This window comes from Giraffa tippelskirchi, chromosome 2, assembly GCF_054371585.1.
Source record: "Giraffa tippelskirchi isolate mGirTip1 chromosome 2, T2T-mGirTip1v1.2.pri, whole genome shotgun sequence".
NCBI classification, from domain to species: domain Eukaryota; kingdom Metazoa; phylum Chordata; class Mammalia; order Artiodactyla; family Giraffidae; genus Giraffa; species Giraffa tippelskirchi.
This window is the reverse complement of record NC_137276.1, coordinates 51,865,537-51,890,475: the sequence shown is the minus strand read 5'-3', so window position 1 is coordinate 51,890,475 and position 24,939 is coordinate 51,865,537. Positions and strand designations below refer to the sequence as shown.

The 24,939-nt window shown below is 44.7% G+C and overlaps 1 protein-coding gene across 7 annotated transcripts in view; it reads left to right on the top strand.

The window, feature by feature from the left end:
- The window catches only part of LDB3 (LIM domain binding 3), a 59,585-nt gene extending 39,637 nt beyond the window's left edge, over positions 1–19,948 (top strand). For 4 of the 7 annotated variants that reach the window (XM_081563052.1, XM_081563027.1, XM_081563017.1 and 1 more), the window contains 5 exons: positions 4,699–5,140; positions 6,552–6,732; positions 7,326–7,446; positions 12,663–12,778; positions 17,157–19,948. In XM_081563052.1, coding sequence (XP_081419178.1) covers positions 4,699–5,140; positions 6,552–6,732; positions 7,326–7,446; positions 12,663–12,778; positions 17,157–17,246 — 950 coding nt within the window. In that variant the 3' untranslated portion in view covers positions 17,247–19,948. Of the gene's footprint in view, positions 1–4,698; positions 5,141–6,551; positions 6,733–7,325; positions 8,240–12,662; positions 12,779–17,156 lie in introns of those variants that run through there. The other 3 variants (XM_081563041.1, XM_081562997.1, XM_081563007.1) reach the window with 1 other exon arrangement.
- Positions 19,949–24,939: the final 4,991 nt, after the last annotated feature.

The window sequence follows — 24,939 nt, the reverse complement described above, 5'->3', positions numbered from 1 at the left end:
CATAGGGTCTGCCGGTGGCTGGCTTCACTGGCTATCTGTTCTATCGCTTTGGTCCCCATTCTCATCACTGCAGAGCCGAGGGCTCAGCCTATGTCCTCCCTTTTCCTAGGCAAAGTTGGGCCTCTCTCCAGAGCCCCAGAGCAGTTCTCAGGCAGGCTTAGATGTCTCCTCTGGCATGCCCCTGCTCAGTGAACTTAAGGGAAGATGAGACAGGCAGGAAGAGCCTTGTTTGGGGTGTTGACTTGATACGTATGGCAGAGGAGCCATGATCAGCCGTCTGTTTCATAAAATATACTCTGACAGCAGGGTCGAGTGTGGGTGGTAGAAGTGGCTTTAGCATCAGACTCCATTGGCAGGCCCTGCTCTGCTCTCCAAGGTAAAGGTACTTCATCTCCCGGGGCCTGTATTTCCTCGTTTAAAAAACAGGCACATTATGTACGTATGATGCTCTGTGGATGAGAATGAAGCACCCGGGACAGTGCTTGGTACACAGGAGGTGCCCTGCTCTGTCTCTTCAGAAGCGAGAACACAAGAGTTCTGAGATTAAAAGTCCACAGTATTAGGGAGCAATTTGCAGCCGGCTGTGAGGGTGAAAAATCGCGGATGGAGCTGGAGGAAGCAGCTGCTCTGCAGCGATGGGGCGCACAGGAGGGAGGGTGATAAGGAGTTTGGAGAAGCAGCTGCGAAAGGAGGTGAGGCTCTATCAGGGCGCAGGGTGGCTATTTCCGCCCTGGCCCGGGCTCCGCTCCCAGGTGGGTCCTTAAGGGCATCTTCCGGGGCGGGCCCTGGGCTTCGGCGCCCCCGCCCGGGCCGCCGGCTCTCTTCTGCAGGCCCGCCAGGGGGCGGCATGGCACCAGTGGCGCGCGCCTGGCTCGTCGGGTGCACCCCCCGCCTCCTTCCCGGACTGGAGCCCGGGCGGGCTAGACGTGCCGGAGCCCCGGAGCTGCGCGCTTCTGCCGCGTTCCCATGCCGAGCAGACGTTAACTCATTCCTGCCCGAGGGGGAAGGAAGCAGCCAGGCGGGCTCGCACCGGAGCCGGCCTGCCTCCGCCCCCTCTCCTGAGGGTGGAGTCCCCGGGAGGCTGGTAGGCGGCCCGGGGAGATACGGGGAACACGGGCCCGGGGCCTCTCCCCATCTCGCCTCTGCCGACCCCGGCCCCGGGGAGAGCGGAGAGCCTGTGTGCAGCCCAAGCTGCAGCTCCTAACGAAGGCTCCTCCGGGCCGACCGTGGCGTTCGCAACTCGGATCCTATCGCCGGCGCCGAGACCGAGTGGCCGCTCTCTGGAGCACCTGGGGCCCGGGAGGGGACCATGGGCGGAGGGGCCCCCACACGGGCGGGGGGAAGCCACGTCGGCCCGCGGGCCGGGTGGGGGCCAGGCGCTCGAGGGAGCCGGGCCCGACCTGGAGTGAGTCAGAAATCACCTTGTTTAATTACACATTCCCGAGCCGCCGAGTGCGATAGGGGCCTTTTGAACTTGCCAATTAGAGATGAAATATCACCTTCTAATTTGGACGGGCTTCATTCCATCAAGCAGAAATAGCAACAGCCTCGGGCTCAGAGATGGGATATCAAGTCTCTCTCCTGGCACGTCGGGGATGGCGGGGGCAGCCAGGCTGAAGGGCGCAGAGGGAAGAGAACTGTGAAGCAGCTGCTCCCTGCGCCCGGATCCTCACCGGGTTACCTGATGGCGGAGGGAAGCTGCTAGCTTGCGCCGGGAAGAAGGGAAGGGCCTTAGCTAGTAGGGGGGTGGGAGGTGCCGGGGACTCTTGGGCAAGAAATCAGCCCACCGTGCCCAGATGCCAGCGTGCCTCTGACCTGCTGAGACCTTCGTGTTCTTGGGGTTTAGAAAAAGGGAGTGAATCATGGAGACTGGAAGGCTTTCCAGATGAGGGAAGAGAAAGACTGCCTGGCAGAGGCAATAGGGTTAGTATTGCTAGAGAGAAGTTGGAAAAGTGGGCTAGGGCCAGATTTGGAAGGGGCGTGCTAAAGCCTGTTTTTCTGCCTGGGGAGTGGTTAAGCAGGGATCTGGGGTTGAGTCCTGCAGCCCGAGCGCCAGTTTCAGCTCGGTGTTGCATAAGCTCTCCAAGCCTCAATTCCTCTTCTGTAAAACGGGCTAGAGACTATTAATAATTCCTCTTCTGTAAAACGGGCTAGAGACTATTATCTGCCTCATTGGATTGCAGCAAGTATTACATGAAATAATGCACATAAAGGCCCTGGCATGTGAAAGTAGGCAGTACTTGGTAACTGTTGTCCCGATTAGGATGGCACTATCTGGTAACAATACGTTTTCTAGTAGCTACATTTTTTAAAAAGTATATATCCAATTAAAAATAAATTTACAAAAAGTATATGGAGGCAGGTGAAATTAATTTTAATATATTTTATTTAACAGTATATTCAAAGTATCACTTTAATCAATATAATGCATCAATATAAAATTATTAGTGAGATATTCTACCTTCTTGTACTAAGTTTTTAAAAATTGGTGTGTATTTTATATTTATAGTATGTCTCAGTTTGGATTAGCTGCATATCAAGTGCTTAATGGCCACATTAGGACTATGTACTAGATAACACAGTTTTAGGATTAGGTCACATCTCCCATCCTCTAAATCCTACAGTTTCCCTGGGCTGGGGTCCTTCAGGTGACGTCATGATCAAGCTGTGAGATGAGCTGAAGTTCATCTGGACCATGAGACCCAGGAGTCACTCACCTCACCATCCTCACTAACATTTAGTGACACATACACAGTGCCAGGTACTAGGCTAAGCCTTTATAGTTCTTATATTTCCCTTAATCCTCCTAATAAGGTACTAAGAATTATTATTGTTGCCATTTTTAGACGAGGAAATTCAGGCCTAGAAATGTTAAGGAACTTGCCCAAGGACACACAGCTAGATGTAGTAGAGCAAGGCCCTGAACCCAGGGCTCTTGATGACTGTGCTATGCCAGACCATGGGATCTCCTCCAGGTTGGTAGGTACTCCTATCAACATGGTACACCCAAATCTTCTGGAAATCAGACTCGTGTTTTTTTTACAGTGGCAGCTTCGGGTGATAGAAAGAATGGTTGTGGAGACTCACTCTACCGCTTACTAGCTCTGTCTGAGCCTCAGTGACCTCAACTGTAAAGAGGACTACCCAGTTGACTTGTTATGTGCCTAGCCTATCCTCTTAGTAAGTGGGAAGAAGATTCCTTATGGAGAAAGTTTTACCTTTGGAAGCCAGCCTCACTCCCAGGATGGCTCTAGGGCAGGGCTGTGGAGGGTTTTATCCCTTCTGCTTTCAATAACACAGGCCTGGTCCCTATCCATTCCCAGCAATAGGGTTTCCATGTCACCCAGCTCTGAAGGGCCAATCATCTGGGAGCAGAAGGTACAGGGTTGGAGCAGCAGGTTAATCCAGGGGAACCAGGTGGGGAAAGACCAGAGGCCAGGCCAGGAACTTTAGCCCTGAGAATGACTTTCCTTTCCAGGCTGGAGCCTGCTGAGGGCTGCCTTCACACCTATCAGCATAGTCCATTCACCAGGCCAGACTCAGGGATGGGGAGGGAGGCTGCCCTGACACACTTCCTGGGTAGAAGGAAAAAAGCCTCTTTCCAGAGGAGCAAACTATGAGCTGAGGTGAGGCATCCGGAACCTCCCTCCCCAGGAGTGAAGGCTGGCTAAACCAGGTGTGCCAGGCACAGCTGGGTCTGTCCCTGCTGGCTTCACAATGAGAGGCAGCAGAACTTAGAAACCTGGGTTTTGAGGCCCAGGGTTGGAGGGCTTTGGGTGAGCAGCTGCTCTGCTCCTTTGTGTTGCTGCCCTAAAAGGGTTCTCAGCTCTCAGTGAGCTGGAGGAGGGGGCTCCAGAAGCAGGGCAGGGAATTTTCCTTCTGCACTGGAAGGTAACCTCTAACAGACACTCAGACACACTCTCAGTTTCCATCAAAGTGAGACGGGGGAGCTTGGGTTCCCCAGAGGCAACCACAGGCCGAGGAAGCAGCTAGACCTGGGCCATGTCACTTTAGCATCTCTGTCTAGCCTTCCTCTGAATGATGTCTTCAAGACCCACCACCCCAATTCAAACCAAAATGGACTTTCCCCCATTACACATCAAGCCAAGCTGTTAAAAAAACAAACAGACAAAACACGATGGCAACTAAACCTGAAATCTAAACTTGAAAACCTAACTGTCTAGTCGTCTGCTTTGTCTCAAAGGCTGGACTAGGTCCAGGTTCAGCAAACGTATACGATTGAGGCATTTCAGATGTCAAATCACTGGTCAGAGTGCAAACAAAAGCATCTTCCAGTCAAGGCCAAAATGACCCACTCTCACCCTCTCCAGCCCAAGGGATCCAAATACAAGCCTTGCCCACACCCCCTGCCCCCACTCACTGTCTCCGGCAGGCTCCTGGCAGCCAAGGCCTGGCTGAGCCCCACCCCGCACAGCTGCAGATATTTATAGTTCTATCCCTTCCCAGCCCTGTCCAAGCTCCCCAGGGCTCTGCTCCATGGCTCTTTATCTCCCTTGGCTCCTTGATGCAAATTCAAATCAAGGCCATGAAGAAGCTCGGGACACATCTCTGTGTAAAAACTGGAATTGAGCTGCTCTAATATTAAAGTTGTCTTTTACAGTTCTCTGGCTGAGGGTGGGGGAAGCTGGGAGAAATGAATTCCTGACACATTTTTCTTTGGATATTTTTGGCTTGCAGTGCCTGCATCTACCTACAGCCCATCCCCGGGGGCCAATTACAGTCCAACCCCCTACACGCCCTCCCCTGCCCCTGCCTACACCCCGTCCCCTACCCCTGCGTACACCCCTTCCCCTGCCCCCACCTATTCCCCCTCCCCAGCACCAGCCTATACCCCCTCGCCAGCCCCAAGCTATAATCCTACACTCTATAGTGGGGGCCCTGCGGAGTCTGCCAGCCGTCCCCCATGGGTGACAGATGACAGCTTCTCTCAGAAGTTTGCCCCTGGCAAGAGCACCACCACTGTCAGCAAGCAGAGCCTGCCCAGAGGGGCCCCTGCCTACACCCCACCACCACCGGCTCCCCAGGTGTCCCCCCTTGCCAGGGGTACAGTCCAGAGGGCCGAACGCTTCCCAGCCAGCAGCCGGACTCCGCTCTGTGGCCACTGCAACAGCATCATCCGGTAAGGTCAGATCCCACTGTGCCCCTGTGCTGGGGTGCTGGCAGGGCAAGGGGGATGGGAGGGAGGGAGGTGCAGAGAGAAGGCTACATGCAGGGCAGCCTCAAGTCCCTCTTGCTAGCCGTCTCTGGTCTAACCCTCTCTGAGCTTTAGCTTCTATACCTGTGTGACACCCACTTCCCCAGGGAGTTGGGAGGATTCCATGAGTAAGTGGGTAAAGCTCCAGTATGGTGCTTATGCCAGCACCGCCCCCTTGGGCTAAGGCTGGGTTCTGAGAATTGCAAGTCTGATTGGTAGGTTTATTAGGCCTGTTGCAAGCTGGCTGACAGTGCTGGTTTTGACCCAGCTTTCCTTTGGGGCTGCTTCTGGGTCTATTCACAGTCAGGCCTGTGCTGCTCAGGGTTTTGGTGGCCATCTGCCACACTGAAAGGAAAACAAGTCATTTCATAGTTAGAAGCCAAGGATCATGGGTGGTACTTTTTGAATATAATATGTTTATAATATGTGCATGTGTGTGTGGGGGGAGGGTGAACTTATGTATATGAAAAATGTACTTTCATTTAAAATAAAGTATCATTAGAAAGAATATGGGGCTTCCCAGGTGGCTCAGTGGTAAAGAACCCACCTGCCAATGCATGAGATGTGGGTTCAATCCCTGGATCAGGAAGATCCCCTGGAGAAGGAAATGGCAATCCACTCCAGTATTCTTGCTCGAGAAATCCCATGGACAGAGGAGCCTGGCAGGCTACATTCCGTGGAGTCACAAAAGAGTTGGACACAACTTAGTTGACCAAACAACAACAACAGAAAGAATATACTCATTAGAGAAGAATTAGAAAATTCAGAAAAGTAAAAATTAAAGTATAAAGCATTTCTTTAGTCTCATTATTCTGCCTACCAATCTAGATCCAGGTTTGTGTCCTGGGTCTACCATAATAGCCCTATAGCCTTGAACAACTTACTTAACATCTGAACTCAGTTTTCTTATCTAAAAATGGGTATCATGATAGTACCTGCTTCATAGAGTTGTTGTGAGAGTTAAACATACTAATAAATGCAAATTTCTTCTTGAATGGTGCCTGGCAGAGAGTAAGCACTTAATAAACATTAGCCATTAGCACTGTCATCATGGCTCTTCTTACCACAAGTATTCAACTGAATGGATATCCCATAATACACTTACCGGGTCCCCTAGTGGTGGATGTTTGAGTTGCCTCCCCATCACTCTTTTTTGTAAGTGATGCAACCTCATCTTTTTTCATGGAGCTTTATCTGAATTTCCTGTTATTGCATTAGAACAGTCACAAAAGTCAGGGTTATCAGGGTCAAAGAGTGAATATTGTTGGGAGTTTTTGAAATACCTGGCCTTAAGCTTTTGGGGCTGCTTAGGAGATACTGTTCTCTGCTTTCCCAGGGGCCCCTTTCTGGTAGCCATGGGCCGTTCCTGGCATCCAGAAGAGTTCAACTGTGCCTACTGCAAGACCTCCCTGGCAGATGTGTGCTTTGTGGAGGAGCAGAACAATGTTTACTGTGAGCGATGTTATGAGCAGTTCTTTGCCCCAGTCTGTGCCAAGTGTAACACCAAAATCATGGGGGTAAGTGGGCAGCATTCTTCTCCTCGGACCCTTGTCTGTTTTCCAGCCAGTCTCTCCTCCTCCCCAATGTTGTGGGGTCCCATTTGGAAGCCAAGCAGTTGCTGTGCTAACAGAGCAAGAACAACTCCATTTCTATCCTAGAAGGGCATTGGTTTGCCGCCAGTGAACTAGGGAACAAACGAGCTTGAAATGAGAGATGATTGTATCCGTGGACCACATAGCTTGAAGTGGCTTGGGGAGCTTTTGAAAAGCAAGTCACCTCACCATGTACCTCTATGTGGCTTTGACACTCGATGCCCCTTTGATAAAATGGCAGTAACAAGCAGCCTCCCTCCCAAGTTTAACGCGAGGAGAAGCATCACAGCTTATATGAGCACACACAGAACCTGGCACCCAGCATGCACTGCATGAGTAGGAGCCCCTTGTCTGCCACCCCTAACCTTCCTCAATGTGTCTGAGGCCTGCTTCCTGGGCTGCCTGTCCTGCTCCCTGATGGGACATTCTTGCAGTGGCCAAGGCCTGGTATGGACGTCAAGCCTGCCTCCTTGTCCCCACTGGACCTTTCTGTCCTGAACTGAGGCTCTTTTCCCCAGGAAGTGATGCATGCCTTGAGGCAGACATGGCATACCACCTGCTTCGTCTGTGCAGCCTGCAAGAAGCCCTTTGGAAACAGCCTCTTCCACATGGAAGATGGGGAGCCCTACTGTGAGAAAGGTAGGACCTCTGTGCTATGGGGAGGCCCCACGGTCTGGAAGAAGGGGGTTAGGAGTTCCCTTTCACAGACATTCAGTCTCTGCCTCCTTCCCTGCACCAAATATGTAGACCCCAAGTCGGCATCTTGTGACCGTTTAGGAAACCTTTCAGATGATTTTGACCTGGAGACCACAAGGCCTAATCTGAAAAGGCTTTGGCTCTGGCCTTTGTTTCAGGTTCCCCCTCAGGCTGGTTTTGTAACCCTGAATGAGTTACTAAAATTCTCAGAGCCTCACTTTCCCCATCTGCAAAAGGGGAAGATCAACACCTGCCTCATAGAGTTGTGATGAGGATTAAACTCAGAGAAAGTATGAAATTCGTCAAGTGCCAAGTATATTCAAGTCCCCTCCCAGCTCCTATGATGTTTACCAGACTTGGATGTTCCTTCAGGGTCCTGCCATCTGCTGTCTGAATTTGGAGTTCCTCTAATCCCCCCAAGCACTATATGTTATCTTAAAACTTGGAGTCAGTTATGGTAAATTCTAAAGACAAAGCATTCTGTTAGAGTTGGGCATCCTGGTTAACTAGCTGTTTACTCACTCACTGACACTTACACATTCATTTATTCATAGCCTGTCTCTCTTGGGTAAGGATTTGAGGCAGGTTCCAACAAAGGTAACATAAACATGAAAGTTAAGGCAATAGAACTTTAGCAGATCAGCACCAAGTAGAAGAGGGAAAAGGGAACATGCTGATTATGGTGAATAACAGAGCTGCAGTGACTGGGTAGCAAATTTGAGGGCAAAAAAAGAAACACAGTAAAGTTAGTTTACTTTAAAACCAGAAAGGAGAAAACATTTCAGTTCCTCAAGGGGAAAAGCAAAACAAAATAAAGCATTTTTCCTACCCTTGACAATAAATTATAAAAGAAGCTTCTTGGTTTCTGAGGTACTGGTGAATTCCCTTTCCAGCTCTAAGGTTCATTGAATGACTTTAAATGTCACTCAGTCATTCTGGCCTCAGTTTCCATATCGGTGAAAGCACCTGTCTTTTCCCTTCTTACAACGAAATGATGATGGTTGGTAACTAGTAAAAGTGCTGTGATACCAGGACTTCACTGGTGGTCCAGTGATTAAGACTCTGTGCTTCCACTGCAGGGGGCACGGGTTCAATCCCCGGTCTGGGAACTAAGGTCCCACCTGCCGTGGGGTTGTCCAAAAAAATGCTGTGGTACCAGTACAAATTGCTATTATTAGTCAACTAAAAGCATTATAACTTTCATAATGTGTGATAAGCCACAATTTATGTCTGAGGCTTGTGAAAGAATAATAGATCTCTACTCTTCCCTCTGCACTTCTTCCTAGCAATCCCCAAAAAAAGATTTCCAAAAATTATATTTTGAGTAAAAAAGGTCTTAAGGTGTTAAGAAAAGACTGCAAGGAAGCAAAGTTAGTTTCAACCCCAGGTACCCCGAGAGACCCTGACTGAAGTCCCTCAGGGGCCACTTCCAGGCAGTGTGATGATGGACAAGACGCTTACCCTTTCTGAGTCTCTCCTTCCTCACCTAACTCTCAGAGGCTGTTGTGAGGATTAACTGAGATAGTGGGTACAGAGTACTTGACAGAACACCTGCCCATGGTGAATGGGCAATAGGCATTGTCCCTCTGATGGTTTTGGAAGACCCACAGCTCTCCAAGAAGCACAGTTTGAAACCAGGCTCTTAAGAAGTGGGAGTCACTGAGGTGTTTTTAAGTAAAGAAGTAACACAATCTGATTTTTATTCTAGCAGGAGCATTAGAAATTTAGTATGCTTGTTGAATGTGATAAAGAGTGACATTCTTATGAACTAAGTAAAGAAAGGAGAACTAGATGACCCAATAGTGCAGTAAAGTCAAGCCTGGTTGGATAACCTACGTTTGAGATAAAATATCACAGTCAGCCTTGAGGAAGGTCCCCAGTATAATACTACGGGATATTGTGTTTGGTTCTGACCTTGTCATTTTTGTATTATTATAGGAAAATATGAAGGAACTTCCCTGGCGTCCAGTGGTTAAGACTCTGCACTTCCTATGCAGAGGGCACAGGTTCCATCCCTAGTTGGGGAACTAAGATCCTATATGCCACATTGGCTGTGAGGCCAATAAATAAATAATTAGTTAACAATGTATTAGAGTCAGACCTGTGATATCAAATTCCAAAACAAAGTGGCAGTTCTCCAGATAGTACAAAGACAAGTTTAAAACAAAACAAAGCAAAATTAATCAGTAGACAGGACTAGACATTCCAGAAATAAATTCAAGCCCTTGCAAGAGCTTGTGCTGTGCTATACTTAGTCGCTCAGTCGTGTCCAACTTTTTGCAACCCCATGGACTGTAGCCCACCAGGCACCTCTGTCCACGGGGATTCTCCAGGCAACAATACTGGAGTGGGTTGCCATTTCCTTCTTCAGGGGATTTTCCAACCCAGGTTGGAAATCAGATCCAACCAGGGATCAAACCCGGGTCTCCCGCATTGCAGGCGGATTCTTTACCATCTGAGCCATCAGGGAAGCAAGAGCTTAATCTGTGGGGGAAAAAAACCAGGCTGCACAACAGAAGAAGGAATCAAATTTAACAAGGTTGTTTGAAACATATCTTTGTCCGTTCACCATTTAACCATCAAATGTGTGCCAGTCACTGTGAAGGGCACTAAGCATAGAGAAGAGTGTCGCTGCCCTGAAAATCCTCAAGCAGACCCATCAATGTCTGATATACTGGCACATAAATGGACAGTTCAGAGAAGGCAATGGCACCCCACTCCAGTACTCTTGCCTGGAAAATCCCATGGATGGAGGAGCCTGGTAGGCTACAGTCCATGGGGTTGCTAAGAGTCGGACACGACTGAGCGACTTCACTTTCACTTTTCACTTTCATGCACTGGAAAAGGAAATGGCAACCCACTCCAGTGTTCTTGCCTGGAGAATCCCAGGGACGGCGGAGCCTGGTGGGCTGCCGTCTATGGGGTTGCACAGAGTCGGACACGACTGAAGTGACTTAGCAGCAGCAGCAGCAGCAAATGGACATTTAAGAGATAATGAATAGACGGATGGATGATGAATGAATGGGGAGGGAGAGAAGTCCAGGAGAAGCCCTCAGGAAGGCTGTCTCATCTCCCTTGGGTGGGAGGGGAATGAGGTCTTCCTAGAAGGAAGGCTGCCCAAAGTATTGCAGAGATTCAGGTAGACAAAGTGGGGAGGGATTTCCGAGCTCAGGACCTGGTTCATAAAGAGGCACGAAGATGGAGGAAAGAATCCAGGGCATCTGAGAGACCAACTGGGCAGAATGAAAGAGAACTCACAAGTGGGGTGCAGGGCTTGCTCTCAAGTGGAGGTAGGTTGGCCTATAGTCCTGCTTCTCATCACGCACTAGTAAGTTCATGCACAGCACAGAGTGAACCATAAACTTGCCATAACTCTCTTAAGAAAGCAGAATGATGTTTTCCTACCTTGGTGAGGCAATCGATTTTTGCCTACTAAAGAAATTAAGTATTCTGTCAGAAACAAGATTGATGGCTTGTGATGTATGTAAGAGTATTTGCATGACAAAGTATAATTAAACCCCAAAGAGGAAACCATACATTGGAAAAAATATGCAAGAGATATAACTTATCAAAGCTTCATGGCAAATAGATAACTGGAAACAGCATGAAGTCAGGGAGAAGGGGTGATCTTTGGAGTCCAGCAGGCTCCTGACCACTTGCATGATGGAACTGCTACAGCCAGGTTCATCGTCTTTAAAATGAAAACAATAGTTCATTGCAGAGCTACTATGAAGATTAAACAGGAAACATAAAAAAGCACTCGTACTAGCATGTAGTAGGTACTCAAATCATGTTCCCTTCCCTCCTTTCATCATCTTAAAGGCATTCAAAATAAAAGCCAACATTTTTAGTGCCTATTACTTCACATACTTTATTATATTTAATCTGTAGTTATTCACGTTATATAGATGAAAAAGTTGAGGCACTAAGAAGTGAGGTGACTTGCCCCAGATTTGAGCAATTGCTGTATAGAGGTGGGATTTGAGCCCAGGTCTTTCTTTCTTCAGAATCCAAGTTCATAGCCCCCACTACATGCTGACTCTCAGTAGTAGTCTAAGACAGTGATCAGGCACACTTTCCTCAAGGAGATCAGAGCAGAAAATCGCTATAAGAAAAAGCCAACTGTGGCAGAGCTGGAAAGACAAGTCCACTTCTAGGGGGATAAAGGCTTTGTAAAAGGCATCAAGATTTTCTAGAAGAATCTGGAAGAGTTTTACTGTGAGTGCAGTGGGAGTGCTGCTCGTGATCAGGCCAGAACAGCCTGTGGCTGAGAAGCTCGGGACCTGGCCTGCTGTCTCACCCATGTGGCTCTGGCTACAGCCTTTACCTCTTTGAGCCTCAGTTTCCTCAACCAAAAAAACAAAACAAAAGTAATCTTGCAAAGATTAAGTTCATTCATTGATTTATCTTTTTTCCCCAAATCATTGATTTATTGATTCATTCATTCACTCGTTCATTTGACATACATGTGTTGGGTACCAACTTGTGTGCCAGGCACTGTGCTGGGAGTACAAAGAAAACTAATACATAGACCTTGACATTGAGATACTAGCAAATAAGACCATCTATGTGAGGATTCCTGGTAAACTGTAAAGCATTACATAAATAGTATTTGGTATTATTATCCTCTTGGCTGGGGGAGGGGAATTACTTCTGACAAAGTAATTCAAATACTGTTTCTTGTAGTGAAAATTTATTATCAACACAGATACCTCATGACAAAAGAATAACCAAGCAAAGAACATTCCATAACTCTAAAAAAATGTTAAAGGCTCTTGTTTCTCCAAAATAAGCATAATTGCTGGGAAATAGGGTTGCTTTTTCTTTTGGGGGATTGGTCTCTTTGGGCCATAAGAGGTGACAGAGGCAGAGGAGAAAATCACCCTCTAGAAAGTTAATGACAGTTCCAGAAAGTGTTTGCAAATCAAACCAGCACAGGGTGGTAACTAGCCAGAATCTGCACAACCCCAGTGCAACTTATTGGAAAAGGGAAAAACCAGTCATGTAACTGAGAATTTTGTGTTCAAGATGACAAGTAACCAATTAGGTTTCATCACTGCCTCAAGCTCAGTGATCTGGGGGGTTGTTCTGGTATTGGGTTGGTGTGGCTGGGAGGGGCATGCCTCCCAGCCTGGTCCTTACTCTGCCTTTCATTTCAGACTACGTCAATCTGTTCAGCACCAAGTGTCACGGCTGTGATTTCCCCGTGGAGGCTGGTGACAAGTTTATTGAAGCCCTGGGGCATACCTGGCATGACACCTGCTTCATTTGCGCAGTATGTTTTTAGCCTGGCGTTCTGACTTTCTAAGAAGGGATTGGAGGGACCAACTGGGGCCAGATGACAAACCCTCCACATACCTTTCAACTGTTATTCTAATATTCTATCTTCTTTAAAAGCTGGCAAATACCATGATGCCTTGATAGGTCACAGTTGAGCCAAGCTTTATTACTAATAATGATTTATAAACCAATATGGCTTTGTTACTCTCCACTTCATTAAGGACGGAGGAGTGTCTCAGGATGTGGCACACCAGTAGCTTGCCTCACCAACAGTGCTCTCAATAGGTGTGAGGATCGAATGATGTTTGGATTTAATAGAGGCAGATGACTTCTCATGGTTGTAAGTTGTTTAAGATATGATGACGTGATTCAAGGGTTTTCCCCCAAATGTTCACCATGAACTTTAGATCAGAGCTTATCGATTAATCCTATGAAAAGCTGAGATAAGATTTCTTTTGATTGAACCTTTAGAAAGCAGGACTAAATATAATTTCATTTTCCTATGTGGTCCTGTTCTTGATATGCAGTTGCCAGGAGATAAGTCCTAGATTAAGTATTAACCAGATGCAGTTTATTTCTGCTGCATAGCCAGGTCATTTTTACCATGAGACTCATTTTCTTTACAAGGGCTTTGGTTTAGGGAAGGGGTATGACAATGAACATGCCAACACTTAGACTCCACATTAGAGTTAGAAAATAGTTGTCCTTGATAAAACTCCATAATATGAGTTTGTAATTGACTAAACTTTATTTGAGAAAGTTAATGTGCTACTAGGGCTATTTTTTTTTTTTTTACCGTAGCTGCTCAAGATAAATTTTAGGAATATGTGAAAGATCTATATAGTTTAAACTTGAATACTTTTTATAGATTTATGCCATAGAGCAACCCTAGTCATAAAGTTCACTGCAATTCGCTTCAGCTTTTATACTTCGTGTCTATATCCCCTCCCATTTGTGGGGTGCATTGTATTCAGTCTGTCTATTCGTTTGCTAAGGCTACCATAACAAAGTACCACAATATGAACAGCTTAAACAACAGAAACTCCTACTCTCTCCCAGTTCTGAGGGCTAGAAGTCCAAATCCAAGGTGTCGGCAGGGCCTTGCTTTCTCGAGCTCCTGGTGGTTACCAGCAATGTGTGGTGTTTCTTGAGCTGTCGTTGTGTTGCTCCAATCTCGACCTCCACTGCCACATGGTTGCCTTCCCTCTGTGTGTCTGTGTCTTCACATGACATTCCCCTCTGTACAGGGGTCTGTCTCTATGTCCTCATCTCCTCTTCTTACAAGGGACTGGTCATATTGGATTAAGGGCCCAACTTACTCCATATGACATCATCTTAACCTCCATCTTAATTAAATCTGCAAAGACCCTATTTCCATGTAAAGTCACTGCTTTCCCTGTTCTGGGTAGGCTGGAGGGACTCTGGGTTGGGACTTGAACGTGTGAATTTAGTGGTGGGGGGACAATTCAGTCCATAGCACTCTGATTTTCCAGCCCTTTGAACAGATTCTCTAATCACCTTTTAGGGTCCTTTAATTACATCAGGACCTCCCCTCCAAAAAGAGACGACAGTATAAATATACTGGCTTTGGGGTTGTCCCCTGCAGAGCCACAGCTCAGCAAGCACAGTACAGGGTTCTCTTACCTTACCTTCAAGCCATAGCTTGTCTAATCCTAAGATGCTGCCAGTAAATCTGGTTACCCAACTTCTAGAAAGATCTAAGAGACTTGGAGGAGGTTCAGGGAAGACAGTGGCACAGAAGGCTTGTTCTCTAAGGGCAGGCTGATGAGCAGTCTGTGTCACGTGCAGAGGAAATCACACAAAGGTGAGCATGGGTCTGCTCCCTCGAGCCTTTTGTGTTTGTCTGAGAATCATGATATGGTGCAAGTCCCAGAGAGAGACCAGAAGAAGCAGTAAAGCTTGGGGTTGCTCAGTCTGAGATTACAAATAGGTTCCATTCTGGTATGAAAGACCTACAGCACTGCCCACAGGATCTACTCAAAGAAACCAGGCAATTCCCGTCCTCTGGAGAATTATCACAGAGAACCATTATGCCTTCCCCCCAACTAGCCCAATGTAGCACTCAGTGCCCCATGAAGCTGTCTATATCTAAGTGGAACATGGTTTTAATTTTTGGAAAGCAATATTTTGATTGGAAAACTTTCAGGGATTTTTTAGTCCTCTTTCCGTCACTTTATATTTCCAAATCACTTTTAATGAGCATGTATTTTCCTGTAACTTGAAAAAGAATTAGTAGTAAAGGAAGATCAGGACTAGCTCTCCTAGCTGACATGGGCTTAGTGAGCTACTCTGATACAAGTCTGTAAACCCAGAACAATTTCAAGTAAACATAGTCCCTCTCTGCTCTGAGGTATGGGGAAAATGAGCTTAGAACTGCAGTCTTACAGACCTGAATATGGATTCCTAGGTTCTACAACTTAACTAGGTCTGTGACTTGAGCAAGATACTTGGCCTTTCTGAGCCTTAACTTTCAATTGTGAAATAGGGAAGAGTCATACCTATCCCATAAAGTTTGTGAAAATTAAATGAGATCGTGTATACAGAGTGTCTGGTATCATATTTGACCACATTGACAAATATTACTGCTCTCCTTCCTTTCTGCTTTGTTTCCATCTTTAAGCTCCACTCCTATGTTGTCATCAAGGGGGTATATAATTTTGCCTTTTTTTTCATGTAATATTTTCCTGCATATATTTGATTTACATTTCATGGTGGCATTTCATTGGGAAAATGCACCATAAAAATTAACTTAATCATCATCCCCTTGAGAGAACTGTTAGTGGCTACCTGGTTTGTAGTTGAGCATATATTGCTTTCTTGTTCTGTGCAATAGTTGCTGCAAGATGAAATTATCTAGAGTGGTGTTACTGGGGTACAGGGCAGGCACCTCTTTGTGGCTTCTCTTCAGTGTTGCCACATCCCTTGCCAAAGGCTGGGCTGATTCACATATCCCTAACAGTGACAAGTAGGCCTGATCTCTTTTGATATTTCTGACTTTCAACTGATCACTTTTTTTTCACTTTCTGGCTTTAGTCACATGAGGCTAAAGGTGATGAGCTTTTGAGGCTTTTTCTTTTGTTTACTTTACTAGGTTAACAGGTATCTCATAGAGGTTTTAATTTATTTTTCCTTTAATTATTAGTGAGGATCATTTTTCTGACATTTTATATTTCTTTAAATATTAATCACCTCTGTGGATAACATCAATTGATCATCTTAATTGTTGTTGTTCAGTCACTAAGTTGTGTCCAACTCTTTGCAAGCCCATGGACTGCAGCACACCAGGCTTCCCTGTCCTTCACTGTCTCCCAGAGTTTGCTCAAACTCACGTCCATTGAGTCGGTGATGCCATCCAACCATCTCATCCTCTGTTGCCCCCTTCTTCTCCTGCCCTGAATCTTTCCCAGCATCAAGGTCTTTTCCAGTGAGTCAGCACTTTGCATCAGATGGTCAAAGTATTGGAGCTTCAGCTTCAGCATCAGTCCTTCCAATGGATATTCAGGGTTGATTTCCTTTAGGATTGACTGGTTTGATCTCCTTTGGTCGCCTCAGATGGTAAAGAATCTCCCTGCAATGCAGAAGACCTGGGTTCAATCCCTGGGTTGAAAAGATCACCTGGAGAAGGGAATAGCTACCCACTCTAGTATTCTTGCCTAGAGAATCCCATGGACAGAGGAGTCTGGTGGGCTACAGTCCATGGGGTCACAAAGAGTGGGACACAACTGAGCAACTAAGCAAACACACACAACATTGATCATCTTTATTGTGTATATTCTGTATTCCATTAATTTAATTTAATTTAGCTTGAGTTTATTCCATGTTCCTCTTTGGAAGTCTTTACTTTAATAATAGTTCAACTCATCTATACTGCTTTGGGCTTCCCTGATATCTCAGTTGGTAAAGAATCTGCCTGCATTGCAGGAGACCCCTGTTCAATTCCTAGGTTGGGAAGATCTGCTGGAGAAGGGATAGGCTACCCACTCCAGTGTTCTTGGGCTTCCTTTATGACTCAGCTGGTAAACAATCCTCCTGCAATGCAGGAGACCTGGGTTCCATCCCTGGGTTGGGAAGACCCCCTGGAGAAGGTGAAGGCTACCCACTCCAGTATTCTGGCCTGGGGAATTCCATAGACTGTATAGTCAATGGGGTCACAAAGAGTCAGACACAACTGAGTGTAAATGCTGTGCATATACTGCTTTAGTTGTGAAGCATTTGTCGTGAGGAGAAGCTGGCTGTTGCCTTTTCTCCCATCTGTCTGTGACAGTGCTTTGTCTTAAAAGGATGGGTGAAATCTTTTGCTCATGTCCCCCTCTCTCCTGGACTGTTTCATGCCTATCTGTTTTCTGTCTCAGGTCTGCCACGTGAATCTGGAGGGGCAGCCGTTCTACTCCAAGAAGGACAAGCCCCTGTGCAAGAAGCATGCACACGCCATCAACGTGTAGGGCGCCCAGGACATCTGATATGGACGGGCAGGGAGCTGCTCCTGCTGCTGGCAACAAAGGATTGAGGAGGCTGATGTTTCTTTTTTGGGGGGAAAGGGAGAAGACAGGAAGCGACTGAGCCCTTTTGAAGTATAATTTTAGTCCTTTCTTCTGCACACAGATCGTGTATTTGCATAGTTCAGACTAGAAGCCAAATGAAGATTCCTGAACCAAGCTAGTAATTAATCCAAGACTGGAATTGTACTTCAAATGTTGAGGACAGAATTCCAAGAACTCAAAAGTGAAAAAAAAAAGTCACTTTCCCAAAGCGATACACTTCCCTGAGGTCACCAGAGCAGGGACAGAGCTCAGAGCAGTTGTGGAGAATCTGAAGCTTTCTGCGGAGTTCTTTAGAGCTCCTCTGACAAACAAAATGAAGTGCCAAACAGTTCTCACTGCAGGGTATTTTTAGAGCCATAGCTGAGAGCTTGTTAGCTAAGACCGATTGGGCCTTCCTCACCAAAAAAGGAAGTGTTATTCCATTCCTCGCGTCATGGAGCTACCTCGGCGCATCAGACTTCAGACCTTGCACAGGCTTGAACATTCTCAAGGGAGCCCAGACATCGGAGGGATGTCTTCTGGGAGCCTCTGGGCAATCGACAGGGCTTCGGGAAAGGATCGGGCTCATGTTGCAGACAGCTGAGGGAAAGAGGGGCTCTTCTGCCACCCTCTTTTAGCCTGAAACAGCCAATGTCCCCAGAAAGCTTAGCTTCTTTTTGACTTGTGGTGGGCAAGTAGAATTGGGTTTTTTTTCCAGTTTTGCTTTGCTGTGTGTGAGAGGAGATTGCACAATGACTCTGGGCTGTGTTTGGCCCCTATTTGGCTTTATGAGGTCCATTAGCGTGAATGTTTAGTCTTGCGCATGTGTTTCACTCCCAGTCCCTTGAGTGCTCACTGCTGAAGCCCTCTTCAACATCCCTTCCCTCAACAGGCTTAGTGACCCGCGGAAAAGAAGAAAGAGACGGTGTTTGAAACAGGATGGCAGAATAGGCTGAGGACATGCCCCAACTCCGGGTGGGAAAGAGAAACCTTCCTTTCAGCCAGCCTCAGTAAGAACACCTGAGCTGGCAGGACCTCCCACTTCAGAGCTGCTCCATCCTTCTCCTATCTTCCTTTAAATGCAGCACACTGTATACAATTGTGTTGCCTGCTGGAAGGGAAAGATGGCTTGATATAGACACGTCTGCCATTTTGGCTAGTATTTTGAAAAAAGTATGAGCTGAGTTGACCTGGCAATTGTTTAAGCATTTATTGAAATAGACTTGGATCTTCAAACTTCTTTTAAAGTATTAGTGATAGTTTGAGTTAAGTAAGCATTTTAAAGCTGTTTGGTGATAAAGAGAGAAGCTTAGTTTCTGAGGTTGGAAATGGTTATCGTCTCTTTCCCTTTTAGGAAGCGCTGTTATGCTCACTGAACACGGCATCAAAGGAGGCGGTTTGACTGAATGTTTCTCACTTGAGCACAATATTTAGGCCATCTTCCAATCACCGCTACCCTCTCCTCACTCCTGTTTTGGATTTTCTCTTTGCACGTTTGAAATGTTTTATGAGAATACATTAGACTACTTTTTCTTCTGAGAACTGAGGCTTCCAGGGGACTGCCTTTCTACCTGAGGGAAAGAAGCAGCTAGATATGTCTCTAACAGAAGGCCCGTGTTTTTTTTTTCCAAGGGTGAAGCCACCAACGCCCCCCAGGGAACACCAGGAGGGACATAAATGTGCTCCTACCACAGGGCCCTTCTTTAGCTTTGGTGCAGGAAGAAAGTGAATATAAAGCACCAGGCAGAGTAACATCTGCAGGGAGTGCCTGGAGATTTTTCAGGAGTTGCAAGCAAGCATTCTGTTATTTTTGGAAAGTTCAAATACACAGGGACAAGGAGGTTGCTGACTGTACAGAAAGGCTCTAGGCAGATTTTCTTAAAAAATACAACAACAAAAAACTATTAAATTATCAAGGACTGGTCTCAAGGAAAGGGAATAAAGTTCCCTAGAGTTTTTCCCCAAAAAATATCATTTCAAAGATTTTACACATGCACACACACAAGTGTGGCCATTAAAAAGCATATGATCATTAAAAAGAAAAGTGAAATCTCAAAGGTGAGCTTCATCACAGTCATTTATTGAAGCAGTTTTTCTACATTTCACAGCTAGTGTATATTCTGAGGGACTCTTATTTACCAAAACCCAAAATCAACAACAAAAACATTTTAAAGGTAGCAGGAAAAGGAGGTGATTTTTAATATGGTTCCCTCAGTGTTTTTAAGTTTGGCATAGTGCTGGGTTAAGGTTGTAGCTACTTCAAGTTAACATCATGGATATCCTACAACACCAAACACAAGTTTTAATAGTTCACGGTGAGGAGTACACTTTGGATCTACACTTCTTGTATCCTCATTGTTGACATTTATTTAACATTTATAAACATTAACTTTTTGCAACTGAGTGACTTATGTCTGCAGTGTTTGTGTTAGGATCTAGCTTTTATAATGTTAACTTTTCAACCCAAGTACTCTTGCTTTGGTATTTTTAATTTTAACATTTCAGAAGTGGAATATAGTGTGGTAAAAGTGTGCACAAAAATGTTTTGCATGGTTTTTTTTTTGTTTTTGGCCTGTGTGAATTCTTTTTAGCAAAATAAAACCCCAAATGGATGTGCAAATACAGATTTTTCTGTGTAAAGTGTTTTCATGTGATAACCAAAAGTAGGTTACTTCTCTATGACTGCAAATATAAGTTTGAGAGAAAACAAAATGCCCTAAGGAGAAAAAACAAATAATTCACTTGCTCTTTTGACTGTGTGGTCCAACAGCAGTTTAAACAGAGAAGGATACATGAATAATACAGATGTTTTGCATACAAAGTGAATTTACCAGCAAATAATAACCTAAAGATCAGGTTTGGCCTTTTCCTTTTGGAAAGATTTATTTATTTAGCTATTTCATATTTATTTCTTTTTATTCTGTTCTAAATCATTTCTAGAAAAGTATATTTTCTTCCATGCCTTTTGTCTTAAAATAAGCTCAGAGTAACATCCCCTTATGGCATTTTTTTAAGAATAATGAAGGCCCCTCTGAGGGGCCTTCAGCACGACCAATTCCTTCTTTTTTGAGATGTTCTGTTTCTAGACATTACTTTAAAAAAAATATTTTGTATAACTTATTTGACTTTTAATACCTGAATCAGATTTTGAAATAGCTGTACAGTTATCAGTAGAAATAAAATCTTCTTATTTTAGTACTTTTTAAAGCTTTAGAAATTTTTCAAATAGATGATGGAGAAAAAAAGAGTCACAGGCACAGAACTTAAAGTTGGAAAGAATCCAAGAGATCTGGGTATTTTCTAGATGTAAGAACTGAGTTTCAGAAAGGGGAAGTGGCTTCCCAGCATGTACACAACCAGCTAGGGAGGCAGCCAGGTGCCATGAAATAAACATGGACTTTGACATTGTAAGACCAGTGTTTAGATCAAGGCTGATCTAATACCACCAATGTGATATCAGAAGAGTCTCTCTAAGCCTGCCTATCTACCTGAAAATGAAGCTATTAATATAACACCTGCATTTTATTTTGAGAGCCAAATACAGTAACTTTGGGAAGAAAATTTCAATGCAAATGTTAGTTATTATTATCAGCAGTAGAGTGGGGTCAGAACTCTTCACTTCTGCGTCATTTTTTAAACTCCTTCAACTTGTTCATCCAGAAAAAATACATTGGGAAAGCCAGCAGCAAGAATAAATATTACACGAATATCCCAGAAGTATGAACTATGTGAATCAGAATTTGGTAGTATTACCTGATACCAAAATTTCTTCCCTCTTCACTGAGGAATTGTGGACCAAATAAAAATTGCCTGTTCAACACTTCACAAAACCAGCATTACCCTGATACCAAAACTAGACAAGGACACCACAGAAAAGCAAAATTGTAGGCCAATATTTTTGATGAAAACAGATGCAAAAATCCTTAGCAAAATATCAGCAAACCAAATCCAACAACATAAAAGGATCATACGCCGCAATCAAGTGGGATTTATTCAAGGGATACAGAGATGGTTCAACATCCACAAATCAATCACCATGATACATCCTTGATAAAACAAAGGCTAAAAATCATATGATCATCTGAACAGATGCAGAGAAAGCATTTTCCAAAATTCAGCACCCATTTGTAAGAAACATTCTCAACGAAGTGGGTATACAGGGAACATTTCTCAGCATAATAAAGGCCATATCTGGTAAATTGTATGTCTCATAAGGGATTAATATCCAGAATGCATACAGAACTCATACAACTCAACAACAAGAAGCCAGACAACCTGATTAAAGAATGGGCAGAGGATCTGAATAACCGTTTTTCCAAAGAAGACATACAGATGGCCAACGGACACATGAAAAGATATTCATCACTAATTGTTAGGAAAATACAACTCAAAGCCACAGTGAGATATCATCTCATACCTCTGAGAATGGCTATTATGGAAAAGACAAGAAATAATAAATGCTGGTGAGGATGTGGAGAAAAGAAAACACTTATACACTGTTGGTGGGACTATGAATTGGTATAGCCACCATGGAGAACAGTATTCCTCCAAAAATTAAAAATAGAACCACCATATGAGCCAGCTATTCTACTTCTGAGTATGTAGCCAAAGAACACAGAAACCCTAATTTGAAAGATACATGCATTCCTACATTCATAGCAGTGTTATTTTTGTTTTCATTACTGCAGCTTTTTAAAAAAATTTGTATTGATGTATAGTTGATTTACAATGTTGTGTTAGTTTCAGATGTTACAGCAACGTGACTCAGTGATCACTTACATACTTAAAACTATCGACAACTTGGGCAGTATATCTTTTCAATAGTCTTTATTTTTAGAGCAGTTTTAAGTGAAAGTGAAAGTTGCTCAGTCGTGTCTGACTCTTTGCAACCCCATGGACTGTACAGTCCATGGAATTCTCTAGGCCGGAATACTGGAGTGGGTGGCCTATCCCTTCTCCAGCGGATCTTCCCAACCTAGGAATCGAACTGGAGTCTCCTGCATTGCAGGCGGATTCTTTACCATCTGAGCTATTAGGGAAGCCCCTGAGCAGTTTTAGGTTCCTAGCAAAATTGAGCAGAAGGTATACAGATTGCCCAGATGCTCCCTGCCCCCACTCAGGCATAGCCTCCCCCATTTTCAGCATCCCCCACCAGAATCTACATTTGTCATAATCAGTGAACCTACATGGACACATCCATATCACCCAGAGTCAATAGTTTACATTAGGGTTCACTCTTGGTATTGCACATTATATGGGTTTGAACAAATGTATTATGACATGTATCCACCATTATAATATCATATACAGTTGCCTAAGAATTCACTGTGCTCCACTTACTCATCCCTCCCTCCCCCTTAACCCTTGACAACCACCCATCTTTTTATTGTCTCTATAGTTTTTCCCCTTCCAAAATGTCATATGGTAGGAATCATATAGTATGTAGCCTTTTCAGACTGGCTTCTTTGACTTAGCAATATACATTTCATCTTCCTCCATATTTCTCCATGGCTTGATATCTCATTTCTTTTTAGCATTGAATAATATTTCAGAATTATTACTTTTCACTCCACGAACACTCACTGAATTGCTAGGCTCTATTGTAGGGATGGAAGATGACAATACAGACAATACAGAAAGGTTCCTGCTTTCATAAAGCTTACCCACTAAAGGGAAGAGACCAACAGTAAACAAGTAGCATATAATCAGTACAATTTGAAATAGTGAGGGCTACAGGAAAATAAAACAAAGCAATATATGGGGGCTGGCATAAGCTACTTTTGGTCAAGTGGTCAGTGAAGACCTGGCTGCAAAGTGATACTTGGGCTGAGGTCTGAATGATGAGAAGAAACCAACCAAGCCAAAATTTGAGGTTGAGGGGGAAAGAAACATGGAGGCTTCCAGGGTACAGTTTTGGCACAATGAGAGCAGAGGTAAGGAAAGAGCAGCAGGAGAGGTGGCAAAGAGCACAGAGGGCCTTGTAAGCTATGGTAAGTCAGCGTAGACAATGTTTTCATATACCTGCCAGTTGCAAAGAGTTAATATTTGACTCTATTAGTGAAGGAGGTCACCTTTTGTTAGAATAAATTTTATTTTCCTTATAAAGCTTTTGAGAAAATTGTCAAAGCTGTTCATCAAGTAGTTCTGGATGAGTATGGCAAAAGGTTGTATGCAAGCACTTCTCTGGTGGTCCGGTGTTAGGACTCTGTACTTCTGCTGCAGGGTCTGGGTTTGATCCCTGGTCAGGGAACTAGGATCCCACAAGCCCCACAGTGTGGCGAGATTGAAAAAAAAGGTTGTATGCAGTTGTCTAAAGTCTGGGAAACGTTAGTTCTGTGTGGATACAGCACAGTGTTGTTTTCTGAAATCTGAAAAACACAGACCTATCCTTGTATATATACTCACACAAACTATACACACCCACATTGTGTTTTACTTAACTGGAATCATACTATGCATACTGTTCTGAGATTTGCTTTCTTTTTAAAACATGTGTTTTTTAAAACTATGAACTTCACTAATGCAATCCTACCTAATCTCTATAAAATACATTTTAAAGGTTATCTGACTAACAATGAGAAACCTGTATGCAGGTCAGGAAGCAACAGTTAGAACTGGACGTGGAACAACAGACTGGTTCCAAATAGGAAAAGGAGTACGTCAAGGCTGTATATTGTCACTCTGCTTATTTAACTTACATACAGAGTACATCATGAGAAATGCTGGGCTGGAAGAAGCACAAGCTGAAATCAAGACTGCTGGGAGAAATATCAATAACCTCAGATATGCAGATGACACCACCCTTATGGCAGAAAGTGAAGAAGAACTAAAGAGCCTCTTGATGAAAGTGAAAGTGGAGAGTGAAAAGGTTGGCTTAAAGCTCAACATTCAGAAAACTAAGATCATGGCATCCAGTCCCATCACTTCATGGCAAATAGATGGGGAAACAGTGGAAACAGTGGCTGACTTTATTTTGGGGGCTCCAAAATCACTGCAGATGGTGATTGCAGCCATGAAATTAAAAGACGCTTACTCCTTGGAAGGAAGGTTATGACTAACTTAGATAGCATATTAAAAAGCAGAGACATTACTTTGTCAACAAAGGTCCATCTAGTCAAGGCTATGGTTTTTCCAGTAGTCATGTATGGATGTGAGAGTTGGACCATAAAGAAAGCTGAGCGCCAAAGAATTGATGCTTTTGAACTGTGGTGTTGGAGAAGACTCTTGAGAGTCCCTTGGACTGCAAAGAGATCCAATCAGCCCATCCTAAAGGAGATCAGTCCTGGGTGTTCATTGGAAGGACTGATGTTGAAGCTGAAACTCCAATACTTTGGCTACCTGATACGAAGAGCTGACTCATCGGAAAAGACCCTGATGCTGGGAAAGATTGAGGGCAGGAGGAGAATGGGACGACAGGGGATGAGATGGTTTGATGGCATCACTGACTCAATGGACATGAGTTTGGATAAACTCCAGAAGCTGGTGATGGACAGGGAGGCCTGGCGTGCTGCGGTTCATGGGGTCACAAAGCGTCGGACACGACTGAGCAACTGAACTGATCTGACTAATGATGATCATGAGAACTCCATCTACAGTTAGGCATTAGATTGGAGGC